The 27,556-nt window shown below is 36.3% G+C and overlaps 3 protein-coding genes across 5 annotated transcripts in view; all 3 read right to left on the reverse strand.

The window, feature by feature from the left end:
• Positions 1 to 2,110, reverse strand: part of LOC106879589 (E3 ubiquitin-protein ligase CHIP) — an 82,381-nt gene extending 80,271 nt beyond the window's left edge. The window contains exon 1 of the mRNA XM_052967921.1: positions 1,804 to 2,110. Within this exon, the coding sequence (XP_052823881.1) occupies positions 1,804 to 1,893 (90 nt within the window). The 5' untranslated portion in view covers positions 1,894 to 2,110. The remainder of the gene's footprint in view (positions 1 to 1,803) is intronic.
• Positions 2,111 to 6,870: 4,760 nt separating this feature from the next.
• LOC106879591 (uncharacterized) lies at positions 6,871 to 13,921 on the reverse strand. 3 transcript variants are annotated; one of them, XM_014929230.2, is made up of 2 exons: positions 10,349 to 10,456; positions 6,871 to 8,128 (listed from the first exon to the last, which is right to left on the reverse strand). In XM_014929230.2, the coding sequence occupies exon 2, from the start codon at positions 7,783 to 7,785 to the stop codon at positions 7,027 to 7,029; it is 759 nt and encodes a 252-aa protein (XP_014784716.1). In that variant the 5' UTR covers positions 7,786 to 8,128; positions 10,349 to 10,456; the 3' UTR covers positions 6,871 to 7,026. The 3 variants fall into 3 exon arrangements, 2 of the variants coding, with proteins under 2 accessions (XP_014784716.1, XP_014784717.1); XM_014929231.2 differs by lacking the exon at positions 10,349 to 10,456 and adding an exon at positions 10,107 to 10,204; XR_001410646.2 differs by lacking the exon at positions 10,349 to 10,456 and adding an exon at positions 10,466 to 13,921 and having other exon boundaries at positions 7,799 to 8,128.
• Positions 13,922 to 16,419: 2,498 nt separating this feature from the next.
• LOC106879590 (cysteine desulfurase) overlaps positions 16,420 to 27,556 on the reverse strand; it is an 18,764-nt gene continuing 7,627 nt past the window's right edge. Inside the window, exons 4-13 of the mRNA XM_052967922.1 lie at positions 26,598 to 26,735; positions 24,277 to 24,375; positions 23,338 to 23,431; positions 22,726 to 22,860; positions 21,258 to 21,415; positions 19,475 to 19,580; positions 18,965 to 19,046; positions 18,413 to 18,496; positions 17,256 to 17,345; positions 16,420 to 17,086 (exon numbers count right to left, since the gene is read on the reverse strand). Coding sequence (XP_052823882.1) covers positions 17,023 to 17,086; positions 17,256 to 17,345; positions 18,413 to 18,496; positions 18,965 to 19,046; positions 19,475 to 19,580; positions 21,258 to 21,415; positions 22,726 to 22,860; positions 23,338 to 23,431; positions 24,277 to 24,375; positions 26,598 to 26,735 — 1,050 coding nt within the window. The 3' untranslated portion in view covers positions 16,420 to 17,022. The remainder of the gene's footprint in view (positions 17,087 to 17,255; positions 17,346 to 18,412; positions 18,497 to 18,964; positions 19,047 to 19,474; positions 19,581 to 21,257; positions 21,416 to 22,725; positions 22,861 to 23,337; positions 23,432 to 24,276; positions 24,376 to 26,597; positions 26,736 to 27,556) is intronic.

Below are 27,556 nucleotides of genomic sequence, written 5' to 3' on the forward strand. Positions count from 1 at the left end.
TAAAACTTATAAGATTAAGCAAGTATATTTGTGTGAGTGTGTGTGTGCGTGTGCGTGTGTGCATCAGTCTGAGAGGTTTAGAACTACGATGCTAAATCGGTTATTTTGTATTTTATTGCGGAAATTGGAGACTGATAGCAACCGAAACGCAGCTGAATAGATAACAGCCATCTAAAATCGTCCTGGTATTACAGATTCTGCAGTTGTGTTTTTTTTTTTTCCTGTTTTAATCACTAATCAGAAATATGAAGAGGAAACGGTGTCTTGCCCATTTGGGTGTATGTATTTTGTCACTGATAAGACTTCTGAATTCACATAGTTAAAATACAAAAAATAAACAAACACTAACAGCTAACTCATCAACTAGGAGCGTGACATTTTTACCTAAATCATTACAAGTCAGGTAGTTATACAGAGGTGTGGTTATTCAATGAAAGAATTGCTTTCAATAGGCTTTGTTGTTTTAGCCCCAAGATGCTAATGGAGACCTAATAAATAACATTTAACAAAGCGTCCATAAACGGCTGGCATCACCATCACTACAAAAACCACTATTACTATGACTTCTGTCACTGAAAATAAACAAATGCAATAGAAAAAGAAAGAAAAAAAAGGACGACAAGATTTGTTTATCAATTGCAGAGGAAATGAAATGCTCCACCGCACATCTTTTTAGCTTGTACGTTCTGGATTCTTCCTTTTGCTCAACTTCTTGCGCATAGACTCTAACTAAACTAAAGGAGAAATACTTCGTTCATACGTCTTGTAAAACATGTGTTAGACACACATACATACATAGATAGAAGGAGAAAGAGAGAGAGACGTATATACATGACATCTTAGGATATATATATAACAGCGTTTTCACTTTCAGGAAAGTTCTCACCTTCCTTAGGGAGTTTCCATCAGTAATTTATTTTCTTTGACTATTGCGGGGGTTTTCACAACCTTTTAAGCTTACAGAAAGTGAAAGATCAAGCATATGAATATTTTGCGTTTGATCGTGTAAATAGTCGCAAAATATTTCCTTTAAATGTGAAAATATCTCAACTTCTTTGGAATTAAATTTAGGGCATTAGCTAAATAATTAGAACATGAAATAAAAATTCATTGCTGTATTTGTTCCGAGTTCAAATTCTACTGGGGTCAATTTTATTGCCTTTCATCCTTCCGGGATTGATAAAGTACCCGTCATGTACTGGAGTCGATGACATCAATTAACCCCGCCTCCAAATTTCTAGCCTTGTGTCTCTATGTTTGCAACATTATTTATATATTGGCATCGTTCCTTTGTAAAGCTGAAAATTAGTTTGCCAAAGTGAAAACTGTCATACTCCAATATCGCATATATATATATATATATGCATGCATACATACATATATATACACACACACATGCAATATGTGTTTTTGTGTCTGTACGAAAAAACAGGAATGTTCAATGCGTTGTTGATAGATGCGTAACATGTTTGTGTAAGTTTTTTTTATATTTTGAACATCAATAGTTACCACATGCACATGTCATATATATATATATATATATATATATACATACACACACACAAATATATACATTCAGTAACACAGAGAAGCATATCTAGAAGATAAACAGATTGAAACACACCCAGACACCACTCCATCATCCCTACCACGGGTCATTAATTAATAATAATTCACCCAATAGCCATTCACAGAGCTACAAGCAAATGATAACAGCAGAAAAGAATGACAAAGTCGAAAGAAAATCAGCAGAGAATATAAAGCGAGTGGTCGAATGTGTGTTCCTATGTTGTAGCAACTTACAATGGCTTTCGTGTAACAGCTTATGGCAGCCTCGAATTTCTTCATGGCAAACAGCCGATTGCCTTGGTCTTTTAGTTCAACAGCCGTCATCTTTCAACTATTTACACAGAAGCAGGCGCAATTCTGTTCAAGTCGATAAAGGTGATTAATAAGACATAACGAACCAAAGAAATGTTGGTCGGAAAAAAACTTCACATTATTCCAACAATGTATATGGCCATGTTGGAGATATATATTTTGTTCTCCCGTTACTGGAGAGTGCATAATTCCACTTAACTTCCGGCATTCGACCGACACATGTTCATTACACTATATTCCACAACAGCAGACTTCGTTACTTAAGATAACATTATTCTACACAACATTGCAATACACTTCTTTCTACTATCCTACATTGCATTACACCACCCTGATGCGCGACATTAACACTACACCGCATACAACATATCTAACATGAGAATCACTTCGTGTTTATTCAGCCTGCAAATAATAGCAGCTAAATATTCTTTGAATTACACTCTGCTTTCTTAAAGGTATATGTGCACTGGATAGTTTTGTCCAAGATTCACTATACCTGAAAATGTCGGATGGTCATGGCCGGAATCCTTTTGATCATGAGCATGCTTGTATGAACGAAGCCTTTACATTTTCGTTCGATCTGCTAAGGATGCCTGCCAAATCTTCCGGAAATCACACCCTACAATCGTAAAATGGAAGTTTACGTTGGATTCTTTAGAGCTTTGCCTGAGAAAATGATGGAATGGTCATGACTGGAACGTCCTTCATCGTAGGTCAGCCCTGACTGAGCTAATCGTTGCTAAACAACAAGGGAACTTCTAGTTGTCTGTTTGTCTTGCTAGAAATAGCACATAAATCCCATTATACAGTCTTTTTGAAAAAGCCGGGCAAATTAGATAATTTATCTTAGATAAACGATGCTTCAAAAAGAAAAAAAAAGACGGTGGAATCATGGATTGGATCGTCTTTGTTGGCCGATCGACCTGCTAAAAAATAAAAATTAAATTTCAAACTATACCCTACTATCTTAAAAAGTGCTGATCAGTAGCTTAACGACCGCAACGCTATTACATTCTACATCCCTCAAAACGTTATATTACTTGAGTTACTCAACCTGCTAGAAATAGCAGCCATGTTTCCAACATAGTTTTGGAAAAGGACGCGTTTGAAAATGTTCTGGATTCTCAGCACATAGGAAAAAAACGAGATGGTCATGGCTGGAATGCCTTCGATCATAGGTCTGCTGCTTTTGCGGCTGAATAACAATGCCTTTAATTATAAGTCAACTCAACCAAGTCAGGTTTGAGGCTAAACTACAACGTACGATTCAGTGTGTAATCGACCCATGGTGGAAGGCACAACAACTGTCCACCTTGGACTACGTTCCTCCAGAACATACAGGAACAAGCTGAAACAGTGAAAGAAACACTGTCTTAACTTGTACTTGTATGCCTAGACTATCACACTGCCCTTTGCATATGTTAAATGACTGCATGTATTAATGTGGAGTGTAATCCTCAGGTAGGCAGAGATATGACTCTATCTGAAGTGGTTCAAATCTTGATCATCCATCTACAGGAGTCAAGCCAAATAGGAAGCTTCTGCCTTGTTGCTTTATATACCAGAAATACCTGTCAAATCTTCTTGATCTGCTCAAGTAAGGCTGAGATGAAGTTAAGCAACAATGTGCTACAAACTAATAAATATGCTGTCACTTGACCTGCTAGAAATAACAGCCAAGAAAAATGGGGATCTGGTGCAGTTAACAGTTTTTGTGTGTTTTTAAATGGCTAACATGTGGCTTCTGCACTGCAATACAGATGATTAAAAGTAAAATTGTTTACTTGACCATGAGGGCAGATCTCTTGTAAAAAGTAAACCATTTGGGATCTCCTAAAACAGATTGGGTTGTTCATTTAAATTCAAATCTTCAGAAGAAAAATTATTACTTGCTAGCCAAAGAATTTGCAAGAAAAATGCATGCAAAATATTCTATTAAGTGTGCAAAACTGCATCAAAATGCCTTTCTTACAAAATTAAAGAACATTTCAAATTTAATGATCTCTTTATGTCTGTCAAAAGTAAACAATCATTGCCAAGGGATCTTTTTTATAATAGGGTTAATACATCTGTCTTTGTAAAATGTTCCCTACAATTTAATAAGTTTTCACAAGGTGCTTAATAAATGAATGGAATCGAACCAGTGTGTGCATGTTAATTATATTGGCATAATGATTTTCCTTTTAACAAAATGTTTTATATCTAATTATGTATCAAGAGTAGTGGATTAGCAGAATCATTAGAATGTCAAATAAAACAGCATGCAGTATTTATCTGTGATCATTATATTCAGAGTTCAGTCCTACTGAAATCAACTTTGCAATTTTTATGTTTCTGGGTTCAATGAAATAAAATACCAAAAAGGTTATGATATTGATTTAACTGAGTACACCCCCTCACCAAGTTTGTGGTCTTATTCCAGCGTTAGAAAACAATAATATATTTTTTTCTATTATAGGTGCTAAGCCTGAAATTTGCAAGGAGGGTTCTAGTCCAATTACAATCCCAGTGCTTGACTGGTATTTAATGGACCTTGAGAGGATGAAAGACAAAGTCAACCTCGGCAGAATTTGACTCAGACTGTGAAGTGGAAGAATTGCCTCAAAGCATTTTGTCCTGAATACTAATGATTTGCCACCTTAAAAATTTGAAGTTACCTATGGCAGGATTTGAACACAGAATGCAAGGGACCAGAAGTTCCTACAATGCAAAGTATTGTAGTCCAATACTTTAGCAAATCTGCCAGCTCATTACAATTTTTTGTAGACAATATCAAACACCAGCATCTACAAATTCCTGCTTTAATGAATTTGAAGTGTAAAATCGTTGGCAGAGCAAGAGTAAGAGAGATGTTATAAAACAATGTGATATTGGTTGATTACAAGTCTACTCATTCAGAGATGATTTGAAGATTAAACAACATCTGGCAGTAGAAAAAAAACTTCATATTTTGCAGAACAATATCCACAAAATATCTTACTGATGTTGAATCAAGCAATCAACTGTCTACTTCAAATAGCACATAAGGGATTCATCCACCTCTGAGGGTTCCTCAAAGTTGTTTAACCTGCTAAAAATAACAGACAAAAATACCTCAAAACACATTCTTACATTCTACTGTCTTGAAAACAGTTGGGGTGCATTGTATAACGTGATCTTAGAAACACTGAATCTAAAAAACAAATTAAGGTGAGATAGTCCTAAATGGAATACATTTTGGTTATATATCTGCTTGATCAAACTAAACTGGTGCTAAACAACAACAATAATCTGTCAATTATCACTAATATTTGAAGGTTGTTCCAGTCACCGATATCACATTGTTTTATAATATCTCTCTTATTCTTGCTCTGCCAACGATTTTGCTCTTCAAATTCATTAAAGCTGAAATTTGTAGATGCTGGTGTTTGATATTGTCAACAAAAAATTGTCATGTCATATGACCTAATCAACAGTCCGACTACATGCACCCTCTATGTAATGCTCTTTCCAAAAAAATATTTTCCTCTCAATTGTCTGTAACAACTATAATAACTATTTAACAGATGCAAATGATTCCAAACTCTCTATCTTAATTAAATGCAATTCAACTGGAAACAATCTCATTCCATACAAAATACATGGAAAATACATCCTGTGAATGCTTTTTTTTTTATTATCTAAGCTCATGTTAAGCTCACTCTAAACAAAGCAGAGTTAACTCCCTTGAAAAAAAAATTCCTTTTGATACTGAAAATAAAGTGTTCTCTGGAATTTCCATTTTGCAAATATTCTTTCAACAATGTGCTTTGATTATTGGTTCATAGATATCTTGTTTTCTTTTGTACATCTCTTCCAGCACCTCTACCACAGATTCTGATCCACTAAACAAGCTAGCTGTTCAGAGAAGCAAAACCTAATTATATTTGATATACACAGCTCTCTCCCTCTTTCTCTCCTTCTTTCTCTCTCCCTCCTACAGTGCAAATAGTAAAGCAGGTGTACAAAGACATAGTATCATAGTTGTGTAGTGTGAGTTATGAAACAGTGCATGACAATACAGTGATGTACTGTGAATAGTGAAATAAGTACTTGACTTTTGTACTTTGACTGACTGGTATATATCCATTTAGTTTAGTACTTGACTAGCACATATCTAATCGACCTTAGAAGGATAAAATGTAAAGTTTGAACTCAATACATTCTCTCTCTCTCTCTCTCTCTCTCTTTCCCCATTCATAATTGTCAGTGCCAACTTCACTGCTGGTGTCCCTCCCACCACCACTACCATAACTACCATATGTCTATTACTAACCCATGCCAACGTGGAAAATGGACGTTAACAGATGATAAGTTGCTTCCCAAGGTGTTACACAAAGCATAGATAGGAACATACTACTGTATTAAAATGAACATATAAATATATGTATGTGAGAGAGAGAGAGAGAGTGTGTGTGTGTGTGTGTGTGTGTGTGTGTGTGTGTGCCTTAATGTACACTCAAGGAATAAATATCTCACCAATGAACTAGGATTGCATTACTTACGTTCATGTGTATCTATCTATTATATAAATCCTGGCATGTATTCTATGTCCTACATTGTTAGATTCCCCCCAATAGAACACTGAAAATATTCTTTAATACCTTTTTTGAAGACAGTTATTATTTCTTAGTAATATATAAAGTGATTGCTTTGCTATTTTTTCTCTGTTCCTGACTGGTTTATACATCAAACACTCATGGTGTTAATAAGTGCTATATATTATGTTATTGTGTGGCTAAATAAATGATTGTCTTCAGGACAGCAGCAGCTGGAGAAGAGAATAGCTACCAAAATATCTAGAGATATCATATGAAGTAACTTGAAGAACAGATTCTAATATTTTCTTTATATAGTATATGTTAAGTCCATTCTTCCAATTTGTTTTATTCACATAAAACATAAAATCATAACACTGAATGCTTGTTAGTTGTGCATTTGAAGTGATTAAATTTCTCAAGTAAATTAAGTTTATACTAAGTTCATATGCATTTATCTCGTACACTGACATGAACAGACAGACAGATAGATAGATAAAGAGACAGAAATGGTGGGAGAGAAAGTGACATGTATATATATACACAAATACATACGTATGTATATGAAATTATTACATTTTTTTAAAAATTATTTATTTACTTCTTTTCTTCTTGGTAGTGCATAAGATTTTTCAGCTTTCGAATCTTTAATGTTACAAATAACATTGTAACATTTAGAGGTACAATTAACAAGACATTGAGGCGCACAGCTTCGGTAAAATGACCTGATGTAAACAGGACATCCAGTGACACAGAGTGATGTGACCATGAATAAAAGGCTCAACACTGTCACTACAGAAAACATCATTATTACTGTGCTCCAAAAGTTGGTTTCCTTAGTTTTAGGCTTTGTATCATAATGTGGCATTTGCTCTCCCTTCTGTTCACTCACCCCTTCCCCAGTAACAATTTTCACAAAAATTGGCGTTGGGTTTATTAGCTTCCTGAAAGGATCGTTAATGTAATTTTTCTTAATGTCCTCTGCCTTCTTGTGGAATATCATTTGAGAGAGTTTGTCTGCTAGATCTTTCCTACCAATTTGATGCAGTCGACGTGAGAGGTCATGGAAGGTCTTGTGCCTTCCCTTATTCTGATCATAATTGAGTAACAGGATTAAACATGGAACTGGAGGTTTAGTTTTTTTGACTTTTGTTCTATTAAAGTTCTTTGGTAATTCCCATGTGTTTATTCGTAGTGCTCTCACTAACATTGCACACTCTCTAATGCTCAGGTGGTCAGAAATGAACTGAAGTTCATGAATATTCATGTCAATAATGCCATCACCTTGTTTTATAATGTGATAAAATAGTGCCAGCCAAATTAGTGTGGATATTACTTTCAAGTTCATAACTGCTGATATTGGCTCTTTCTTATTAATTGCTCTTACAATTCCAGGTAAATTCGTTCAATTTTCCTCTTGTTGCTCTCAAGTTCCTTGACCACAACTTTTGTACTTTGTTCTTGTTCAGTTCCAGCAACTTCTACCTGGTTTCCTGATAGTTTTATTTTTATCTTTCAGCTGTTTCCTTCTAAAATTTGACTAAAGTTTGACTTCCTTCTTTCACAGGTTAATAAAATAAATACTTGTGAAGTACTAGAGTCAATTTAACAGATTACATTCCCTTCCATTAAATAACTGTTTCTTACTTTCATCCTTGAGCTCTCAACTCCTGATCAATTATTTTATTAACCTGTGAAGGAAGGAAGGTAAATTTTATTCCAAAAGCTGGATCCAAAACATAAAGAGATGTAATTAAATACCACAAACCTTTTGCAACCGCATCTCCTGGGCATATTTGAAACCTGACACTGCCCATACCTCTACAAATCTAGATGCAGCTAATTTTGTTTGCAGAGGGTAAGAGTGGAAAAGTGAGGAAAAGAGCTGAACTGATACTTCATTTATTGACCCAGAAAGGATCAAAAGTATAGTTGACTTCAGTGGGATCTGAGCAGAGAGCTGGAAAGCTTCTTGTCTGAGACTCTAAAAACCCTCTCAACTCATCATCTTCTGAATTACCATTATGTCAGATAAAATATTAAATCAGGTTATTTGAAACAGTTAAGATCCCTCATTTACAAATTTTTTTCGACCATTGGAAGTCAAATTTTTAAGACCAAGGTTTACAGTCAACTTATACACCGAGATGAGTTTGGAGGACCAAAAATTCAAGATTTGGAAAGATGATGCTAGATGATAAAGATCCAAAATCCATGATAATATATAAATAAGGATAAGATCGTTTTTTAAAATACCGATCATATCATGTGGCTAGCATAGGAATAAAAGCATTATAGGTGATAATTATTATTAAAATTATAATTAAGGGTATCTAAAAGATACCATCATGCTAGAGATAGCACTCAAAACTTGACTCTAGTGGTTTTAAAGTCAAGTTTTGACTGCTATCTCTAGCATGATGGTATCTTTTAGATACCCTTAATTATAATTATATATATGTATATATACAATGGGCTTCTTTCAGTTTCCGCCTACCAAATCCACTCACAAGGCTTTGGTCGGCTCGAGGCTATAGTAGAAGACACTTGCCCAAGGTGCCACACAGTGGGAATGAACCCAGAACCATGTGGTTGGTAAGCAAGCTACTTACCACACTGCCACTCATGCACCTACACACATGCATAAATACAAATGCACACACACACATAAATATATGATTACATATATCCATATATATATACATACATATATATGATAGGTGATTAACGTATGTGAACAATATATACTACAGCAACAATGTCTGGTGATGCCTGTGAGGGTGCTGGCTTGCTTCAGTAGGTTCTGTTGAAGCTTGTGGTATGTGACCAATTGAAGCACTTGGTGTTGCATTGATGTTTTTCTCTTTCTCCCCCCCCCCCACTTTTTTGTTTTTCTTTTGTAAAATATATTCCTTTTCATGTTTTGAATAAAAAGATTACATATGCAAAAAAAAAAAAAAAAAATTCAATTGCCAACAACAATAACATCAACAGCTTAGGCCAATGATAGAGATTCTACACGATTACTCAACCAAATAGAAACAGCAGCTAAATCTCGCTCAGATCAAATCTTACTGTTTTAAAAGATGACACATTGTAGTGTAATCTTGGTCATTCTATATCTGAAGAAAGTTAGGGTGGTGACTGTTAGAGCCTTCGTTAAAGATCTACAAGATGAGGACTAACTTGGCAAATAGTAACAACTGTTAAAGAATATTCTTTTCTACTCTAGACACAAGGCCCAAAATTTTGGGGGAGGGGGCTAGTCAATTAGATCGACCCCAGTATGCAACTGGTACTTAATTTATCAACCCTGAAAGGATGAAAGGCAAAGTCAACCTCAGCGGAATTTGAACTCAGAACATAAAGGCGGATGAAATACCGCTAAGCATTTCACTTGGCGTGCTAACGTTTCTGCCAGCTCACTGCCTTAGTAACAAAGAATATTAACAGTAACAACATCTGAAAAAAAAAAAAAAAACTCCACCTATAACTACAGTACAGCAGTAAATGTTTACAACAAAAACCATTTCGCAAAAAAAAAAAAAAAATCCTCAACAATAAAGATATTATCTACCCGAATAATATCAACAATGTCCACTACCATGTCTATAAATACGACAATAAATGGAATACATGAACAATTTAGCCATCAGAAATTAAGTTTACCTGGAACAACAAAATCTGCAACATCAAAAGAAGTACAGTAGAAGCAACACACATACACAAAATTATAAATGTATTTATATAAATAAATATTTATGCCATATTATAGATGTGTGAAAATGTAATCTGTATATACATACATACATATATATATATATATATATATATATATATATATATATATATATATATATATACATATACATACATATGTGTGTGTATATATATATATATGATATATTTACTTCGTTTTTGTATCTAGTTTCAAGATTCTTTATACGGTATAGTTTGTTTTGAAGGTTGACTTAAATAACAGTTGAAATCACTAACAACAAATGGAAGTCCAGAAATTCAAACTTTACCAGAGATTAAATGTTGATGACATCACATATTCAACCAATCCAATCTCTTGTCTTCACCTCTTCCTTCTCCTTCCCTCATCCTCCTTCTCTCCTCACCTCTCTCTATTGTAATTCTTTGGAAATGTTACTGATTGGATAGCTTACATTTAATAAGTACATGACCAAGTACTAAGAATTTTTTTGTTTGTTCTGTGATGGAGTGCATTGTAGTTACATGTGGACTGATAAAAGAATATATTGCTGGGTTTCGTATTCTATTTTATTTTATCATCATGTATTCATTTGTTTGTGTATCCAGAGAGTTAAATCTGGCACGAACTGAATTCAGAATACCAAAATTACAAAACAAGATGCATTGAACGATTCACTCTCTCTTTCCCCCATCTCTATGTGCAGGTGTATGTGTGCCTCTTTGTGTGTGAGCTTATGTTTTAATATTTTGTTTATGCAGAGCAATATTAATGACCTGGTGTTAGAACAATATACATAAGCTTCAGAAAAAGTATTAGTCATTACATAATTCTTTGTTTTCTTGTTGTTTATATAATTACTTTTATATATAGGCGCAAGCATGGCTGTGTGGTAAGTCTACACCTATTATAAGTCTACATCTCTGTCTACTGGGATTGGTTGAGAGATGTACACACTCCTGATAAGAAACCAATAAGTTTCAAAATTCGATTAAGGCTGTTCATTATTTTTCCAATTTATGAAGAAATACTTAAATTAGCCCATTTTATACATCTACTGCACAGATGACATATATATGAATATATGTTACACACCCTCCATTATAGGTCTATGTACCTATCTATTCCACACCTCCAATACAGGTGTGTTTATCTCTCTATTACAGATCCTCCATTATAGGTCTACATACCTATCTAATACACACCCTCCATTATAGGTCTATATATCTATTACACACCTCCAGTATAGGTCTAGATATTTATCTTTTACAAATCTACAATAGAGACATAGACCTGCATCTATTGCAGAACACCAGTATTATTCTTATATTCTATCCATTACATACACAAGTACAGGCTGCAGCATCTACTTATGACAACGATACTGTTATTCTCTTCCATATAATAGAAGTTCATGAAGACAAAAAGGTGTTTCATTCCGTCACCAACGAAAATGGGAAAGTGAGGGAGAAGCTGACTATTTGAAACATATTATTACATCACACAGTGAACAACAACTGCTGATAATGTAGTCCAAGGATTGTTAGGTAAACCAATAAGACAGATCATCGGCAACATCGACAGATGACCGATGACTGACAACAATAATAATAATGTCCACTTTCCATGCTGGCATAAGATGGGTAGTTTGACAAAATCTGATGAGTCACAATGTCATGTGAAGCTCCAATGACAACTTCGGCATGGTTTCTACAGCTGGATGCCCTTCTTAATGCCAACCACTTTACAGAGTGTACTGGTTGCTTTTTTCATAGCATTGACAGTTGTGAGGCTGTCAGCTAATTTGCATGTTAGAAAAAGAACAAGAAGAAAAAAAGGGAAACGCTCCCACTATTAAATGGAGTATTCTCGGGAGGGGAAGGTGGCTTTATGCCAGATGCTGAAAGGCTAAAGATAGAGGGACAAGCACAGGTGTTTTGCTATAGAGAAGATACATGGCAAACCCCTATTATATATAGAGGTGGGAGGGAGTAGTAGAGAAGGAGATAAATGAAGATAGTGACGGAATGCCAGAGCAAACACTCAAGTTACAAGAATGAAGGGTTTAGTACAGAAAACTGGACTGAGGTAGCTGAGATATGTGAGTTTATCATCACAAGATAATGATCACAAGTGCAGGCATACCTGTGTGGTAAGAAGTTTGCTCTTCATCCATTTACCTTGGGAGGGTTCAGTCCTGCTGTGTGACACCTTCAGCAAATATCTTCAACCATAGCTCCAAGCGAAGCAAAGCCTTGTGAGTAGATTTGGTAGACAGAAAGTCTATGTGATATGTATATAATTGTGTGTGATGTGTTTGTCCTCCATCACCACTTGACAACCAGTGTTGGTTTGTTTACATCCCTGTATTTTAGTGGTCCAGCAAAAGAGACCAACAAAATAAGTGTCAAGCTTAAAAATGAAATAAGTATTGGGGTTGATTTGTTCAACTAAATTCTTTCAAGGCAGTGTCCCATCATGGCCACAGTCTAATCATCATCGTTTAATGTCTGCTTTCCATGCTAGCATGGGTTGGACGATTTGACTGAGGACTGGAGAACCAGATGGCTGCACCAGGCTCCAATTTGATTTGGCAGAGTTTCTACAGCTGGATGCCCTTCCACTCTGAGAGTGTAGTGGGTGCTTTTACATGCCACTGGTTCAAGGGCCAGTCAGGTGCTACTGGCAATGACCACGCTCAAATGATGTTTTTTACATGCCACCTGTACAGGAGCCAGTCCAGCGGCACTGGCAACGACTTCGCTCGAATGTTTTTTCACGTGCCATTAAGGCGGCACTGATAATGAACATGCTTAAATGGTAGTATTTACATGCCACCGGCATGGAAGCCAGACAGCTGCTCTGGCAATGATCACGCACAGACAGTGCTGTTAGTGCTCCACTGGCACGGGTGCCAGTCATCAAATTTGGTTCAATTACGATTTCGATTTCACTTGCCCCCAACAGGTCTTCGCAAGCAGAGTTTAGTGTCCTATGAAGGAAAGGTTGGCATGGATGCCAGTTGTCAAATTTGGTTCGATTTCGATTCCACTTGCCTCAACAGGTCTTCGCAAGCAGAGTTTAGTGTCCAATGAAGGAAAGGTATGCATAAGTGGGCTGACTACACCCCTGGCAAAGGCCACGGGTTATGGTCTCACTTGGCTTGCCGGGTTTTCTCACGCACAGCATATTTCCAAAGGTCTCGGTCACTAAGTATTGCCTCGGTGAGGCCTAATGTTCAAACGTCGTGCTTCACCACCTCATCTAATGACTGAAACAATTAAAAGATAAAAGATGTAACTACCAGACCATGAATCTGTGATGAAGACTTTACACTACTGCCCAATCTGCTACTAATAGCAGCCAAATATCAGAGACAGTATGATGGTTATGGCTGGAGCATTTAATCATAAGTCTACTTGAGCAGACCTATGATCAGAGCTGATCTGGAATTAATTACAACTTGATCAAGAGCCAATAAGAGACAATGATCAACTGGTCTATCTCTCAGGGATGCTTCAAGTGAGACAGAATAATAATTTGCACTAATATATATGTATATAATTAACCATTTGCAGGATCCAATTGAATCAAGGTATTTTAATAATAAAGACACCAATTTAGGGTCAAGAATAGCATATCCATGTATCAGCAGTATATATGAACACTCATACACACAATATACAGGGAAGCCCAAAAGTAGGTTTACAGTTATCATGTAGGAACTTAAAATTTCTTTTAAAACATTTTATTACATTAAAATTTCTATCTTACAATTGACTAAGTTAACATAGAATAATGGTTTCATATTTTTTTATAATTAAGACCTAAACTGTTAATATATGAATGCAAAAGAGATAGTTGAATAACTGTAAACCTACTTTTGGGCCACCCTATATATATATATATATATATATATATATATATATATATATATATATATATATATATATATATATACACACTTTATGTCAACATATATTCTTTGAGCCAAATCTAAAATGCTAAATTTTAATTCACCCGATGAAAACGGTTTTTTGCATGATGTAATTGATTTGTTCATCAACAAAAAAAAAACACATCTGAAACAGCTTTAGTTGAACAAATCAACCATAGGACTTATTCTTTGTAAGCCTAGTACTTATTCTATCGGTCTCTTTTGTCAAAACACTAAGTTACAGGGACATAAACACACCACCATCGGTTGTCAAGTGATGGTGGGGGTACAAACACACACACATATGACAGGCTTCTTTCAGTTTCCATCTATTAAATCCACTCACAAGGCTTAGGTCAGCTCAAGGCTATAGTAGAAGACACTTGCCCAAAGTGCCACACAGTGGGACTGAACCCAGAACCATATCGTTGGTAAGCAAGCTACTTACTACACAGCCAATGTAGGTGTGTGTGTGTGTGCGTATCCTAGTGGTTAGGGTGTTGCACTCACAGTCATGGGACCAAGGATTTGATGCCTAGATTATTTGGTGTATTGTGTTCTTGAGTAAAACACTTTGTTTCTGTTGTTCTGCAATCACTGTGACATGCAAGATGTGGTGCACCAGGCATAGTGAGTGAGCAAATGTACAACACAACAATTAATCATGGTAAACAAATCATCTGTGCAGGTTGTTCAGCAAGAAATAGCAGAACTGTCTTTCTAAGCCTTAAGAGACTACCATTGTATGTAGTTATGTACACATATATGTATCTCTCTCTAAATATATGTGTATGTGTGTGAACTTTAAGGTTAGTTAAAATATGTTTGTGACATATTTCAACTTCTAAAAGCAAATTTTCTGCAGTTACCGTGGAGAAAAATTCTCCCTTGTGGTAAAAGGTGTAATAACATATCTGCCCAGTGTTGCTCTCCATCAGATTCCCAGACACCTTGTTTCTAGCTCTTTAGCTATTATCAATGGGAAATACCAAAGAGAGGTAACTCTGGGTAGATTTAACTAAAACACAGTCAACAACATTGACTGAGTTGCACTATTGGACCACCAGGTCTAAGGGAATTCAGCAGTATCAGCGCCAAGCAGTGTTTAGGTAGAAACAAACTCTAGGTGAGTTAAAGTATGTTTGTGACATATTTCAACTTCTAAAGGCAAATTCACTGCAGTTAACAGAGAGAGAAAAATTCTCTACAGCAAAAGGTGTAAAAACATCATATCTGCCCAGTGTTGCCCTCTATTGGATTCCCAGACACTATGTTTCTAGCTCTTTAGCCATTATCAAGGGGAAATACTGAGGTGAGGTAACACATACATATATATATATATATGCATGAGCAATGTCAAGTTTATCATATTCAGTTGTAACTGACCATGATAAGGCCTAACACTGCAAAAATAGTTCCAGGAAGAAAATTGTTCATCTTGACTTGTGTAAATATGCATTTAGTTTGGGCTGTGTGTGATGCCATTAGATTGTAGGACATGCATTTCTGCATCATTCCACTTTGTCAGTTATGATCTAATGATGTCACAATACAAAACAAAGTGAATTTGCACAAGTCTAGTTGAAAATTTTTCTCTCAGGTCTATTTTTGCAGTATTAGGTCTTACCATATCCAATTACAATCAAATGCATTAAGCATGAGTTTATACATATATATTTTAGTCAAAGCTGCTTCACCATCATCATTGTTTTGATGCCCACTTTTCTATGCTTGCATGGATCAGAAGGAATTTGTTGAGGTGGATTTTCTAATGTTGAATGCCTCTTCTGTCACTAGCCCTCACCCATTATGAAGTTAAGTGATATCTGCCTATGACCAGACATGTTTTCATGGAAGATCGCAAAGTAAGGACACCGTTTGCATGAAGGTGACACTCATTTACAAGTGTCACATGAAACGAAACAGTAATACACATACACACAATACATATATAATGTGTGGCATCGTGTAAATGCATTCTGCAAAGTGGTTGGCATTAGGAAGGGCATCCAGCTGTAGAAACCATGCCAAATCAGACTAGGGTCTGGTGCAGCCCCAAGAGCTTGCTAGCTCTGGTCACACCATCCAACCCATGCTAACATGGACAACAGATGTTAAATGATGATGATGATGACAGGCTTCTTTCAGTTTCCCTCTACCAAATCCACTCGCAAGGTTTTGGTTGGTCTGGGGCTATAGTAGAAGACACTTGCCCAAGGTGCCATGTAGTGTGACTGAACCCAGAAACATAAGGTTGGGAAGCTAACTTTTTACCACACAGCCACACCTGTGTCATTGTGCAACATTAATTTATTAAAACAAAAAAAAATGTTTTCCTAAGTTTATTTCCAAACAAATTTATTTAATACAACTTTTTAGAAAATTACAAATTATCTTTACCCATGATTATATGGCAACTTTGGTAAGTGATCAGCACAAAACTTACAACTAATTTTGATCATTTACACGTTACACTTTGTAGAATGTATAAATTGGAGAAAAAGATCTGAAAGACACACGGAAAAAAAAAAACATACTTTGACAGAAGATTGAAACTTTGTCATAAATATGCAGAGAATTGAATGGCATCACACAGTACCAGCTATATTTCTTTCATAGCAATAAAACCCTAAATTCTTCGAACTCAGGATATGAAGCTGGAATAAATACAACAATACTCTTAGACATTTTGTCCAACATTCATAATAAAAATAATAAGCTCAAAATATCTTTAGAAATAGATTATTATTATTATTATTAATATTATTATTATATATTATGTAATAATGCCACATAGGAGTGTATATTGTCAATTAGAGGTAAGACTTGTATGTTTCTTGCAAATATTAGGGGCCAGACACATCGACTTTGCAGAGACAGGCCTGGAAGTAACAGTTGATGGGTACAGTTGAATATTACCACAATATCACTCAATGTTGGGTCCACTTGATAGATTTCAAATCAATTCCTTCCTGTACCATTTCCCAGAGAGGGCTGAAATGATAGAATAAGAGATATTTAGTTCTTTTAGTGACCGACAAACAACATTTATCTGCTCCACAAACTACCCCATTATAATCCCATCATGGCAATGGAATTAGGTCGAAAGTACCCACCCATCCCTTCTATAAAAATAATTTGGAGAAATCTGCAAACCACTCACCTCATTTCCCTCAGGTCCTTCACAAACTTGTTACATTTCTCTGCAGTAAAGTCTATCTCCGCTTCTGTTGTGAAACGACCAATGCCAAATCTAAAAGCAGGAAAAAAAACCCCAAAACTGTAGTGACCACATCAACATCAAAAATTACAGACCAGAGTTATGATTGCAAAGCAAATTTCTTAACTAATTAGCCATGCTTGAGTCATATACAATGACCACTTCTTTCTATCATCATTTTTACATCTATTTTTGCATGCTGGCATGGTTAGATGGATTACCACTCATCACAATCTTCCATATCTTGCATACACACACACACAGAGCAACAGAAAAAAAACAGACAACTTTGTTGTGTTGAGCAGGTTTATAGAGTGTACTGGATGTATTTTATATTGAAACTGGCATTGGAGAAGTTGCCCCATATGAAAGAAGTAAAAAGCTCCTTCTACTCTGAGCCAGTTCTTGTTTACAGTTACTACTTTCAACTGCTCCATGGGTTGTACATTTTGCAACCTATAATAGTCCCTTATCTCGCCAAGATGTAGAATCACTGATTCCTCTTCTTAGTTAGGCAACTACATGGTCCTGGCCAAGAACAAACCATTATATTAAGCATTTATTGAGTTAAAGAAAAGCCCTCTAACAATGTACAATATTCCACAGTTGATTGTCACTAAAAGAACTGGAGGTAGAGGAATAGCTTGTGAGAGCTCTGCAAAGCACTGTCAGCAAAGTGAGTTTGTAACAAGCTTGACGATTTCGTCTAGTTGGAACTCTTCTCCAGTGACTCAGCTCTCAAAATTAGAGAACAAATAATGTTGCTTGTCATGCTAGTGGTGAAATGTCAATGCTATCACAATGACTTGCTCAGAGTTACATATATGCTTAGTAAGGTACAGTAATCCCTTGCCATATTGCAGTTCACCTATCATGCACTCAGTACATCACAGAGTTTTCTGGCTAATATATGTAAATTTAAATCGCAGACTCCTCAGTATAACGTGGGTATTTGCGGCTGATAGATATTTATATTTTTTTAGATTTTAATTATTTCTGTGGAAGGTTTTGAAACATAACACCTGCGATGGTCAAGATATTACTGTACAAAAAGAGATGAAGAGGGAGAGAGGGGTAACAATGACTAAATTTCATCTTACCGTATGGATGAATGAGCTAAGTCTTCTTCTGATCCAATAGCACGTAGTACATAAGAAGGTTCAAGAGAAGCTGATGTACAGGCACTAGAAATAGATTAAAGAATATTTCATTTCATTTACCAGTAATTACAGCTTGAGCTGTTGCAACAACTAAACCACATGCACACACATACACTATCCAACTCAAACCTGCCCGTTCCTTGCCAATTCATACTGCTCATAATATTCACTGTAAGAATGTCAGTTTATGAGAAGGTGCTGAACACAGAAGTGGGAAGCAAGCTTCTTAGCACATAGCCACACCTGTGCCTGTCTAATATCAGTAAGAAAACGTATATGAGCAACTTCTGCTCTAAACACTTTCAAAATTTTCATTCATGTACAAAGTCATCTGGTATCATTAAACCAAGTGGTATGTAAGAACGATTTTATGAGGAAACAGAGAATGGCTAGCTCCTGAATTAATCATATCACATGCATAAACATATCACATACACAATTTGACTTCCTGGAGAGGAATTATTAATGTTAGGAAGCAGTTAATGAACTTACCTGCCAGAGGATAAAGCAATATCTTTAAGGGCCATCAACAAACTTTCTCCTTCAACAAAGGCAAATGATAAGTTCACACAACCTACAATTAAAAAGAATGTATGCATATGTATATGTGTGTATATATATCAAAATGGGGTCTGGTGCAGTCCCTCAGCTAATCAGCCCTGGTTAAACCATCCAACCCATGTCAGCATGGACAACGGACATTAAATGATGATAATGTATATATGTCTGGTGTAGTTATATATATATATATATATATATATATATATAAATAAATAGAAAATTAACAGTTGCAACCTAAGGACAAAAGTCATGTTACACAGTGTAATATCTATTATTGATATGTCTTTCATTGAAATATATTTGGTCTTTCACTGAAATAAACATCTGGTCTAGTCTTTAGTTGGTCTTCTGATTTTGTCTTCCATTTAAATATATCTGATCTTGCTGTCACTGTTCATATATGATGGAGAAGGAAAAGGTAAGAATATATGATAAACATACCAGGATAAGATGATTCTGGGTCACCATTCCTAATTACATGACTTGTTTCTGCTGTGATCTTTTCTATCAGCCTCTTGGACAGCATGGAAATTCTCTTGTAGTCATACTGAAAACAAATGTGGAAATCTATTAAAAACAGAGTAGTTTTTAAGCAAAAAGATACTGATTGGTACACCTTTTTGTGGATAAAGTAATGAAATCTGCAAAGGCACATAAAAAGCACCCACTACACTCTCGGAGTGGTTGGCATTAGGAAGGGCACCTAGCTGTAGAAACATTGCCAGATCAGATTGGAGCCTGGTGCAGCCCACTGGCTTGCCAGACTTCAGTCAAACTGTCCAACCCATGCTAGCATGGAAAGCGGATGTTAAACAACAATGATGATATATCCCTGTGAAGGAGGCTTCTTTCTATGTTGCCTCAGTCCACCTAGCTGTTGGAGGTAGGTATCAGGACTTCTGGAAGAAACTTATCTGAAATAAACTACCATCCTCTACAGAGAAGATTTGTCATTCATCAATCTGATATTAGAGACAATGGACTTAAATATAATCCATAAGAAACCAAACTTTTGTGGAGTGATTAAGTAACCTGCACTTAATTATCATTACTACATGTGCAAGATATATCTCCTGGATGAGCTAGGACACATCATCAATGATGTAAGCTGGAGCTATGGAGTCTTTCAGGTCTTTCAACAGGAGACACCTTCATCCAGGTGACCTGGCCAGAGTTGACAGAACCTTGACTTGCATCCTAGCAGCCTTGTGAGTGGATTTGGTAGATGGAAACTGATAGAAGCACATAGTGTGTGTGTGTGTGTGTATATATATATAAAAATGATGATGATAATATATATCTGTGTGTCTGTATTTGTGCCCACCACCATTTGACAACTGGTGTGGGTGTGTTTACATCTCTGTAACTTAGCAGTTCAGCAAAAGATACCGATAGAATAAGTACCAGGCTTCAAAAATGTAAGTACTAGGGTTGATTCACCCAACTAAAATACTTCAAAGTGGTGCCTAAGCATGGCCACAGTCTAATGACAGAAAAACTTACAAGATATATATATATATATATCATCATCATCATCATCATCGTTTAACGTCCGCTTTCCATGCTAGCATGGGTTGGACGATTTGACTGAGGACTGGTGAAACCGGATGGCAACACCAGGCTCCAGTCTGATTTGGCAGAGTTTCTACAGCTGGATGCTCTTCCTAACGCCAATGCCCTTCCTAACGCCATATATATATATATATATATATATATATATATATATATATATATATATATATATATATATATATATATATATATACACACATATGACAAGACACATATATATGTGTGTATATATATACACACATATGACAAGTGTTTCAGTTTCCGTCTACCAAATTTATTCACAAGGCTTTGTTTGTCCCGGGGCATAGTGAATGACACTCACCCAAGTTGCCAGCCATGACTAAAACTAAAACCATATGATGGGGAAGTGAACTTCTTGATAATAATGAAACAATTCATTAGAAATGTTTCCTCTTTTACCAGTATTTGACTGCTACTTATTTTACTGATCCCTGAAAGTATGAAAGGCAAAGTCAATCTTGGTGGTATTTGAAATCAAAAATGCTAAGGAATGTAATGCAAAGCATTTCAGCCATCACTTTACCAATTCTGCAAAAATTCAAAAAGTTTGGTAGAAAAAAAAAATGAGTACATTTTTCTTAATAACACAGAGTATTTGAAAAACTGAGAGAAAATAGTAATGTAAACCAACCTCGTGTTCTTCTTCAGCAATCTGACAAGCTCTTCCCAAACCAACGACCAATGGTGTTGGTACTGTACCACTTCGAATTCCTCTCTCCTGACCACCACCACTTTGGGGTGGATCAATTCTTACTCTGGGACGCCGCCTCACATACAGAGCACCGATACCTGAATCAAGAAATACTGATACAGTTTACAGACATGTAACATAAGGGGAAGTTAGCTGGAGAAGAGATATGGACACATGATGGTAGAAGGTAACAATAGTTGGAACAGAAGTGACATGGATGTGTGACAATGATGAATGGTTGCTTGTGTAGAGGTAAGTGATGGTAGTGTGGATATGTCATGATTGTGGATGGAACCAACACTAAAGGTTTTGTGCATTAGCTCCATGTCAACCTTGAATGAGCAGAACAATGACTAAAAGTATTCCTATCAAACATCTTGTCTTTGATGACTTATCTAGTACTACATCAAGTAATGTTTGTGTGGAAGACAGTGATTTTACTTAGCTTGGCACATCTTATCAAGTACAGCAAATCACCACATCTCCCAGTCCTTTGTCATTTCCTTAGTGAGGTCCTGGGTCTACCCCTTCCACAGTTACCCTCCACAATTAAAGCTCAGCACTTCTTTATGCAGCTGTCCTCATCCATACACATCACATGACCAAACCAGCACAATCTTCTCTCTTGCACATAACATCTGATGCCTCTTATACCCAGTTTCCCTCTTAAAAATCATTTACACTCTGTTGCACATGCACACTAATATTATCCATCCAACGGAGCATGCTAGCTTCATTTCTTTCAAGCCTTTGCAAGTCCTCTGTAGTCAAAGCCCATGTTTCACTGCCATGTAACATAGTTGTACATACACAGGCATCATACAATCTGCCTTTCACTCAGAGGGAGAAGCCCTTAATTACGACAAAAGTAGAAGCTCTCTGAACTTTGCCTAGCCTATTCTTATTCTAGCAACTACACTTTCAGAACTCCCTCCACCACTGCTAACTTCTATGGTAACAAGCTATCTACTACTCCTAATGATCCCCACCACCCAACCATTTGAGGGAGTCTATCGTGTATTTTTAGTGCTTATCATATCTGCACATTTGTCACACACAAAGATTATATTCTCTGTTAACCTTCCTTTGATAATGCTACATCTCTTATGTGTCCAAAGCTTGCACAGGGTACAATGTATGGAATTTCTACCACCACCCTTCTTACATTTTGAGCAGGGCTATCACTCAGAAGGGACCTTTGACTTGTCTGTTTTCTTACTAGGACTTTGGTTTTTGCTAAATTAACTCTAAAGCCTTTAGATTCCAGGCCTTACTTCCACACCTGAAATTTCATCTCTAAGAGTGAGAGTATTGAATAATAGAAAGACAGGAATAGAGAAATAGGGAGACTTAAAGAGAGGAATGGAAGCTGAAAGATACTGAAAGAGAGGGGTTTGATATCACTCACCTTTTGGTCCATAAATCTTGTGACCACTAAGTGACAGAAGGTCAATATTCAAATCATTGACATCTACAGGTATTTTACCTACAGCTTGGGCTGCATCAGTGTGGAAAAAGATCTTCTTTTGACGGCACAGCCGACCTGTTGGATGGCAGAAAGGTGGGAATGGTTAGTTTTGATGGGAATGGAGATAGAGAGCAGAAAGAATAGAGAGATATGGTGGTGGTAGTGGTGGGTGGAGAGTAGAGATGGTAGAGAGATGTTGGTGATGGGGAACAGAAATTAGAGAGATACAAAGTGGTGGTGGTGGTGGAAAGATATGTAATGGTGATGGTATCAGGGAACAGAAATGGTAAAGCAATAACAAGAACAGCAACACAGAAATGAGAATAGAGAAGTTCTCAAAGATAGGTCAACACTATTTTACTATAAAATTATATGAGAGATAGAGATAACAGAAAAACAGGCTTTATACAAGTAAGAGAGGGATAGAGAGAGAAAAAGTAACAGAAAAAACAGACTTTATATATGTAAGTGAGAGATGGAGAGAAGAAAAATAGCAGCGAAACAGGCTTTATATGAGAGAGCGGAGGAGATATAAAGAGCAGACCAACATACCTATTTCCTTGATGGGTTGCACCACCCCTATCTCGTTGTTGACAGTCATAATGGAAACCAGTGATGTGTCAGGACGTAGAGATTTCTCAAATAACTGCCAAAGAAACCATATTTCAATTATCATCATCAACATAGCTATTGTCACTATCATTTTCACATCCTATTCTACAAATCTACAAAGGAATTGTTACTCGGTCACACAACCTGGCAGAAACAACAGTTAAATCTCTTGCAAACTGCCCTCACCATTGTTTTAACATCTGCTTTTCCATGCTTGCATGGAAAGCAGACGTTAAACGACGATGATATATATATTTAAAATCGAAATTCTGTCTCTTTCTTTCTCTGGCAGAATGAAAGTACCTGTTTCAAGGGAAGCTATTATGTTATTTCTAATTTCTCACACTCAATCCAATATGTAATTCAACTGATTTCATTGATGATTTGATGGATGAAATCTTTCCTAATTTTCTTCATAATTACAATACAGATTGGATTTGTGAGTGACCTATTCTGACTCCAAAAATGTTGCTGTACATAGCATTAATAATATACCATTGAATAAGCTTCCAGTAGAAGTATTCAATTATAACTCAAGTGACAGTGTTGTTGATGATCAGAATATTGTTAACTACCCTCAATGAATTTTTGAACTCACTAGAACCACCAGGAATAGCTGCTCATTGTCTTCAACTGACAAAAAGGGACTCCTACTACGCTATTGTGTAATTTGTCTCAACTAGAATTATGCAATGGTACAAGAAGAATTGTGCACAACCTTATGACAAAGGACATTGAGGCAAAGGTTCTCATTAGTTGCGGCAACTACATGCAGAAACTGGGATAGACTATTATATACCATTACACTTATGTTAGCTTCGATAAGCAAACCAGAGTTAAGATATTGAACTTAACATGCTAGCAGGCCACTGTACTCACTTCCAAGTCAATAATGCCAGATGACTGAACAGGCAGATAGGTGACATCGAAACCTTCCATCTCCAATACACGGCATGAGTCCAAGACACATTTGTGTTCCTGAAACAGAAAACATTAGCAGAGATTGATGAAGGAGTAGAATAAATTATTAAGCAACAATAAGAATAACATCATCATCATTATTTGTCCTTGTCTAACATCTATATAATAATCTGCTTGTTCGTTTGATCATTGTACTTTAGTTAGTTAGAGAGGTGAAGGTAGAGGGAGTAAGAGGTGGAGTAAAAGTGAGAGAGAAAGAGGGGAGAAATGTGAGTAGAGAAGAAAGAGAAGAGTATAATAATACACTAAGGTCAAATGCATCACGTGATTAGTTGAAGGGAGAGGTGAAGAACAAGAGAAAACAATAGTGAGAGAAAAGTGGGTGAGAGAAGTGTTAATGATGGGTTGTAGGGTGGGGAGGGAAAGGTGAAGAAAAAAAGAGAAATGTTAAAGACATGAAAAGAAGAATTACAAGGTTAAAAAGTTTATTGAAAAGGGTGGAGAGAAATATAAAGTGCTTAGCAGAGGAATATTTTAAAATTATATGATATTTTATTTTTAAATCATATAATTATATATCATACAATTGTGACTGGAAGTGAAATAACTTAGCAAAATAAAAATAAAAATCATCCTTTCTTTCTTAAATAGATTCTCTTAATCTTGCTTGTTCTGTGGAATTTCCATAGATCCCACTAGTTCCATTATAAAAATGGCTGGTTGGTTTTGTGTACATGAACATGGAGTTTGAGAGAAGTGTGTTGGGAGACGAAGAGACAAGTATGATATCAGAAGAGGGAACACACTTCCAGATTGGGTGTAGCTATGAAGTAGTGAGTCAATTGTCAGCAGACTATGCAGTATGTAAGTATGGGGAAGGGAACTCTTAGTATGAGAGGGGGACATAGATCTCTGTCCCCTTTTGAAGGTGAAGAGTTGAAACTTAGGAAAGATTGGAATGTTTTAACCCTTTAGTGTTTAAACCGGCCATATCTGGCCCAGATATTCTACATGTTTTATATTCAAACTGGTGAGATCTAGCCTCTCACACCTAACCTACATTGACATTCTAAAAATAAACAATCAAATCATTGAAACCTCAAAGCTATAAGATAATGCATGATTAATTCAAAACAATTTGAGTGAAAAAGTATTACATTTAACAGAGTAATCTGAATACTAAAGGGTTAAGGGTCTGATCACAGAAAGTCAAAAAGAAAAAAAACAGAGAGAATGTTAACTTAAAGTGAGCAAGCAACAGAGTAGAAGATGCAATGGCAAGGAATCCAGCCACCAAGGAAGTGGATGTGTGGCAAGGGTGTAACAGACTGGTCAAGCACTTAGGCTTTATGCAGGTCAGTATCATGACAAGGGTGTCTCTGTATGAAGGAAAGTGATGCATTTGCTCCAACATATTATCAAAGTCAGGCTTTAAATTGTGGAGAAGCGGAGCCAGTGAAATGCCTTTCATCTTTTACTTGTTTTAGTCAGTGGAGTGTGGCCATGCTGGAGCACCACCTTGAAGAGTTTAGTCAAACAAATTGACCCCAGTGAGGGTTTTAAGGGTCTGGTACTTATTCGATCAACCTTTTTTGTTGAAGTGCCAAGTTATGGCGGCATAAACAGACATTAGTCAAGTGGTGGTAGGTGAAGACAAACACACACATGCACACACGACGTGCAGCTTTCACACAAATTCACTCACAAGATGATTTCAATTGAAACTTTCCATCAAAACTTTTGGGTTGAGTTATATTTCAAGCATCAGCTTAATAATACCAAAGTTATTTTACATAATTCTTCATTATCTCATAAATTAATTGAAATAAAGATAATGTAAGCAAGCAAAGACCTCCTTTGGCCATAAATAAACATTGGGTTACACCTAGAATGTTCCCCTCTGAGGCACAAGTCCAGGCACAGTTGTTTATGGAAGACAAACAGCCACCCTTGAATACCAGCCTTCCCCTTTCCGTGCAACCAATGTTATCCAAGAGAAAGGCAAAGGCCAATATAGCTTGGCATCAGTGATGTTGCAACTTATTTCTACAGCTGAATGAATTGGAGCAACATGAAATAAAGTGTCTTACTCAAGAACACAACACACAGCCCGGTCCAGGAATCGAACTCACTACCTCACGATTGTGATCCCAATGCTCTAACCACTAAGCCATGTGCCTTCACAAAGGTAATGTATGCTAATAGAAATATGGTAACAATGGGGTTAACATGCACAAAAATGGACTAATGTACAAATTAGATAGAGTCACATGACATACAGTTTGTGTGGTGAGGATATGCTTCTTTCTGGACTTATAAAACCGTGCAACCCCTTTCACTGCAACATTGTTTGACTCTGTAGCACCACTTGTGAAGATAATCTCTTTGGGATGAGCTCCAATGAGGGAAGCAACTTGCTGAAAGAAAAACAGATAAACATTTTATGAAACTGATGTCACAATACATTTGTAGGACATGGACAGCAACTATCTATTTGTAACATAAATGACATAATGCCATAGGTTGAAACATGGTAGTGTGCTTAAGAAATTTGCATCCCAACCATATAGTTATGTGTTCAGTTCAGTCCCACAGCATAGTACCAGAGGCAAGTATCTTGTTTGTTTGTTTGTTTGTATGTATGTGTGTGTATGTGTGTGTGTGTGTGTGTGTATGTGTGTATGCATGTATGTATGCATGCATGTGTGAGTGTGTATATGTTTGTGTTTCCTTGTCTTGACATCATGTAATGTTGCAAATATTTCCAATATTCTGCAGAAACTTGTTTAACCTTGGGGAAATATTACCTTGCTTGGAAACGGGTACGAGTTGGCAACAAGAAGGGCCTCAATAAATTCCACTCAACTCACACAATCATGAAAAAGTGGATATTAAAACAATGATGGTACCTATATATTCCCAGTCTTATGCAAAAACATGTCTGGCCATGAGGGAAATAGCACTTTGCTTGATGACAAGTTAGGGTTAGCAATACAAAGGACATCCTGCCATGAAAAATATACCTCCACAAAATTCATTTGACCTATGCAAGCATGAAGAAGTGGACATTAAAACAACAATGGTTTTATATATATATATATATAAATGAGGATAAGATCGTTTTTTAAGATCATATCAGGTGGCTAGCATGGGAATAAAAACCTCACAGGTAATTATTATTAAAATTATAATTAAGGGTATCTTACCCTTAATTATAATTTTATATATATATATATAT

Source organism: Octopus bimaculoides, chromosome 5 (assembly GCF_001194135.2).
Source record: "Octopus bimaculoides isolate UCB-OBI-ISO-001 chromosome 5, ASM119413v2, whole genome shotgun sequence".
Classification (NCBI taxonomy): domain Eukaryota; kingdom Metazoa; phylum Mollusca; class Cephalopoda; order Octopoda; family Octopodidae; genus Octopus; species Octopus bimaculoides.

Bases quoted from the DNA above. Each gene is read 5' to 3' on its own strand.
- LOC106879591 (XM_014929230.2), bottom strand. From the start codon at position 7,785: ATGAACTTGAAAGTAATATCCACACTAATTTGGCTGGCACTATTTTAT.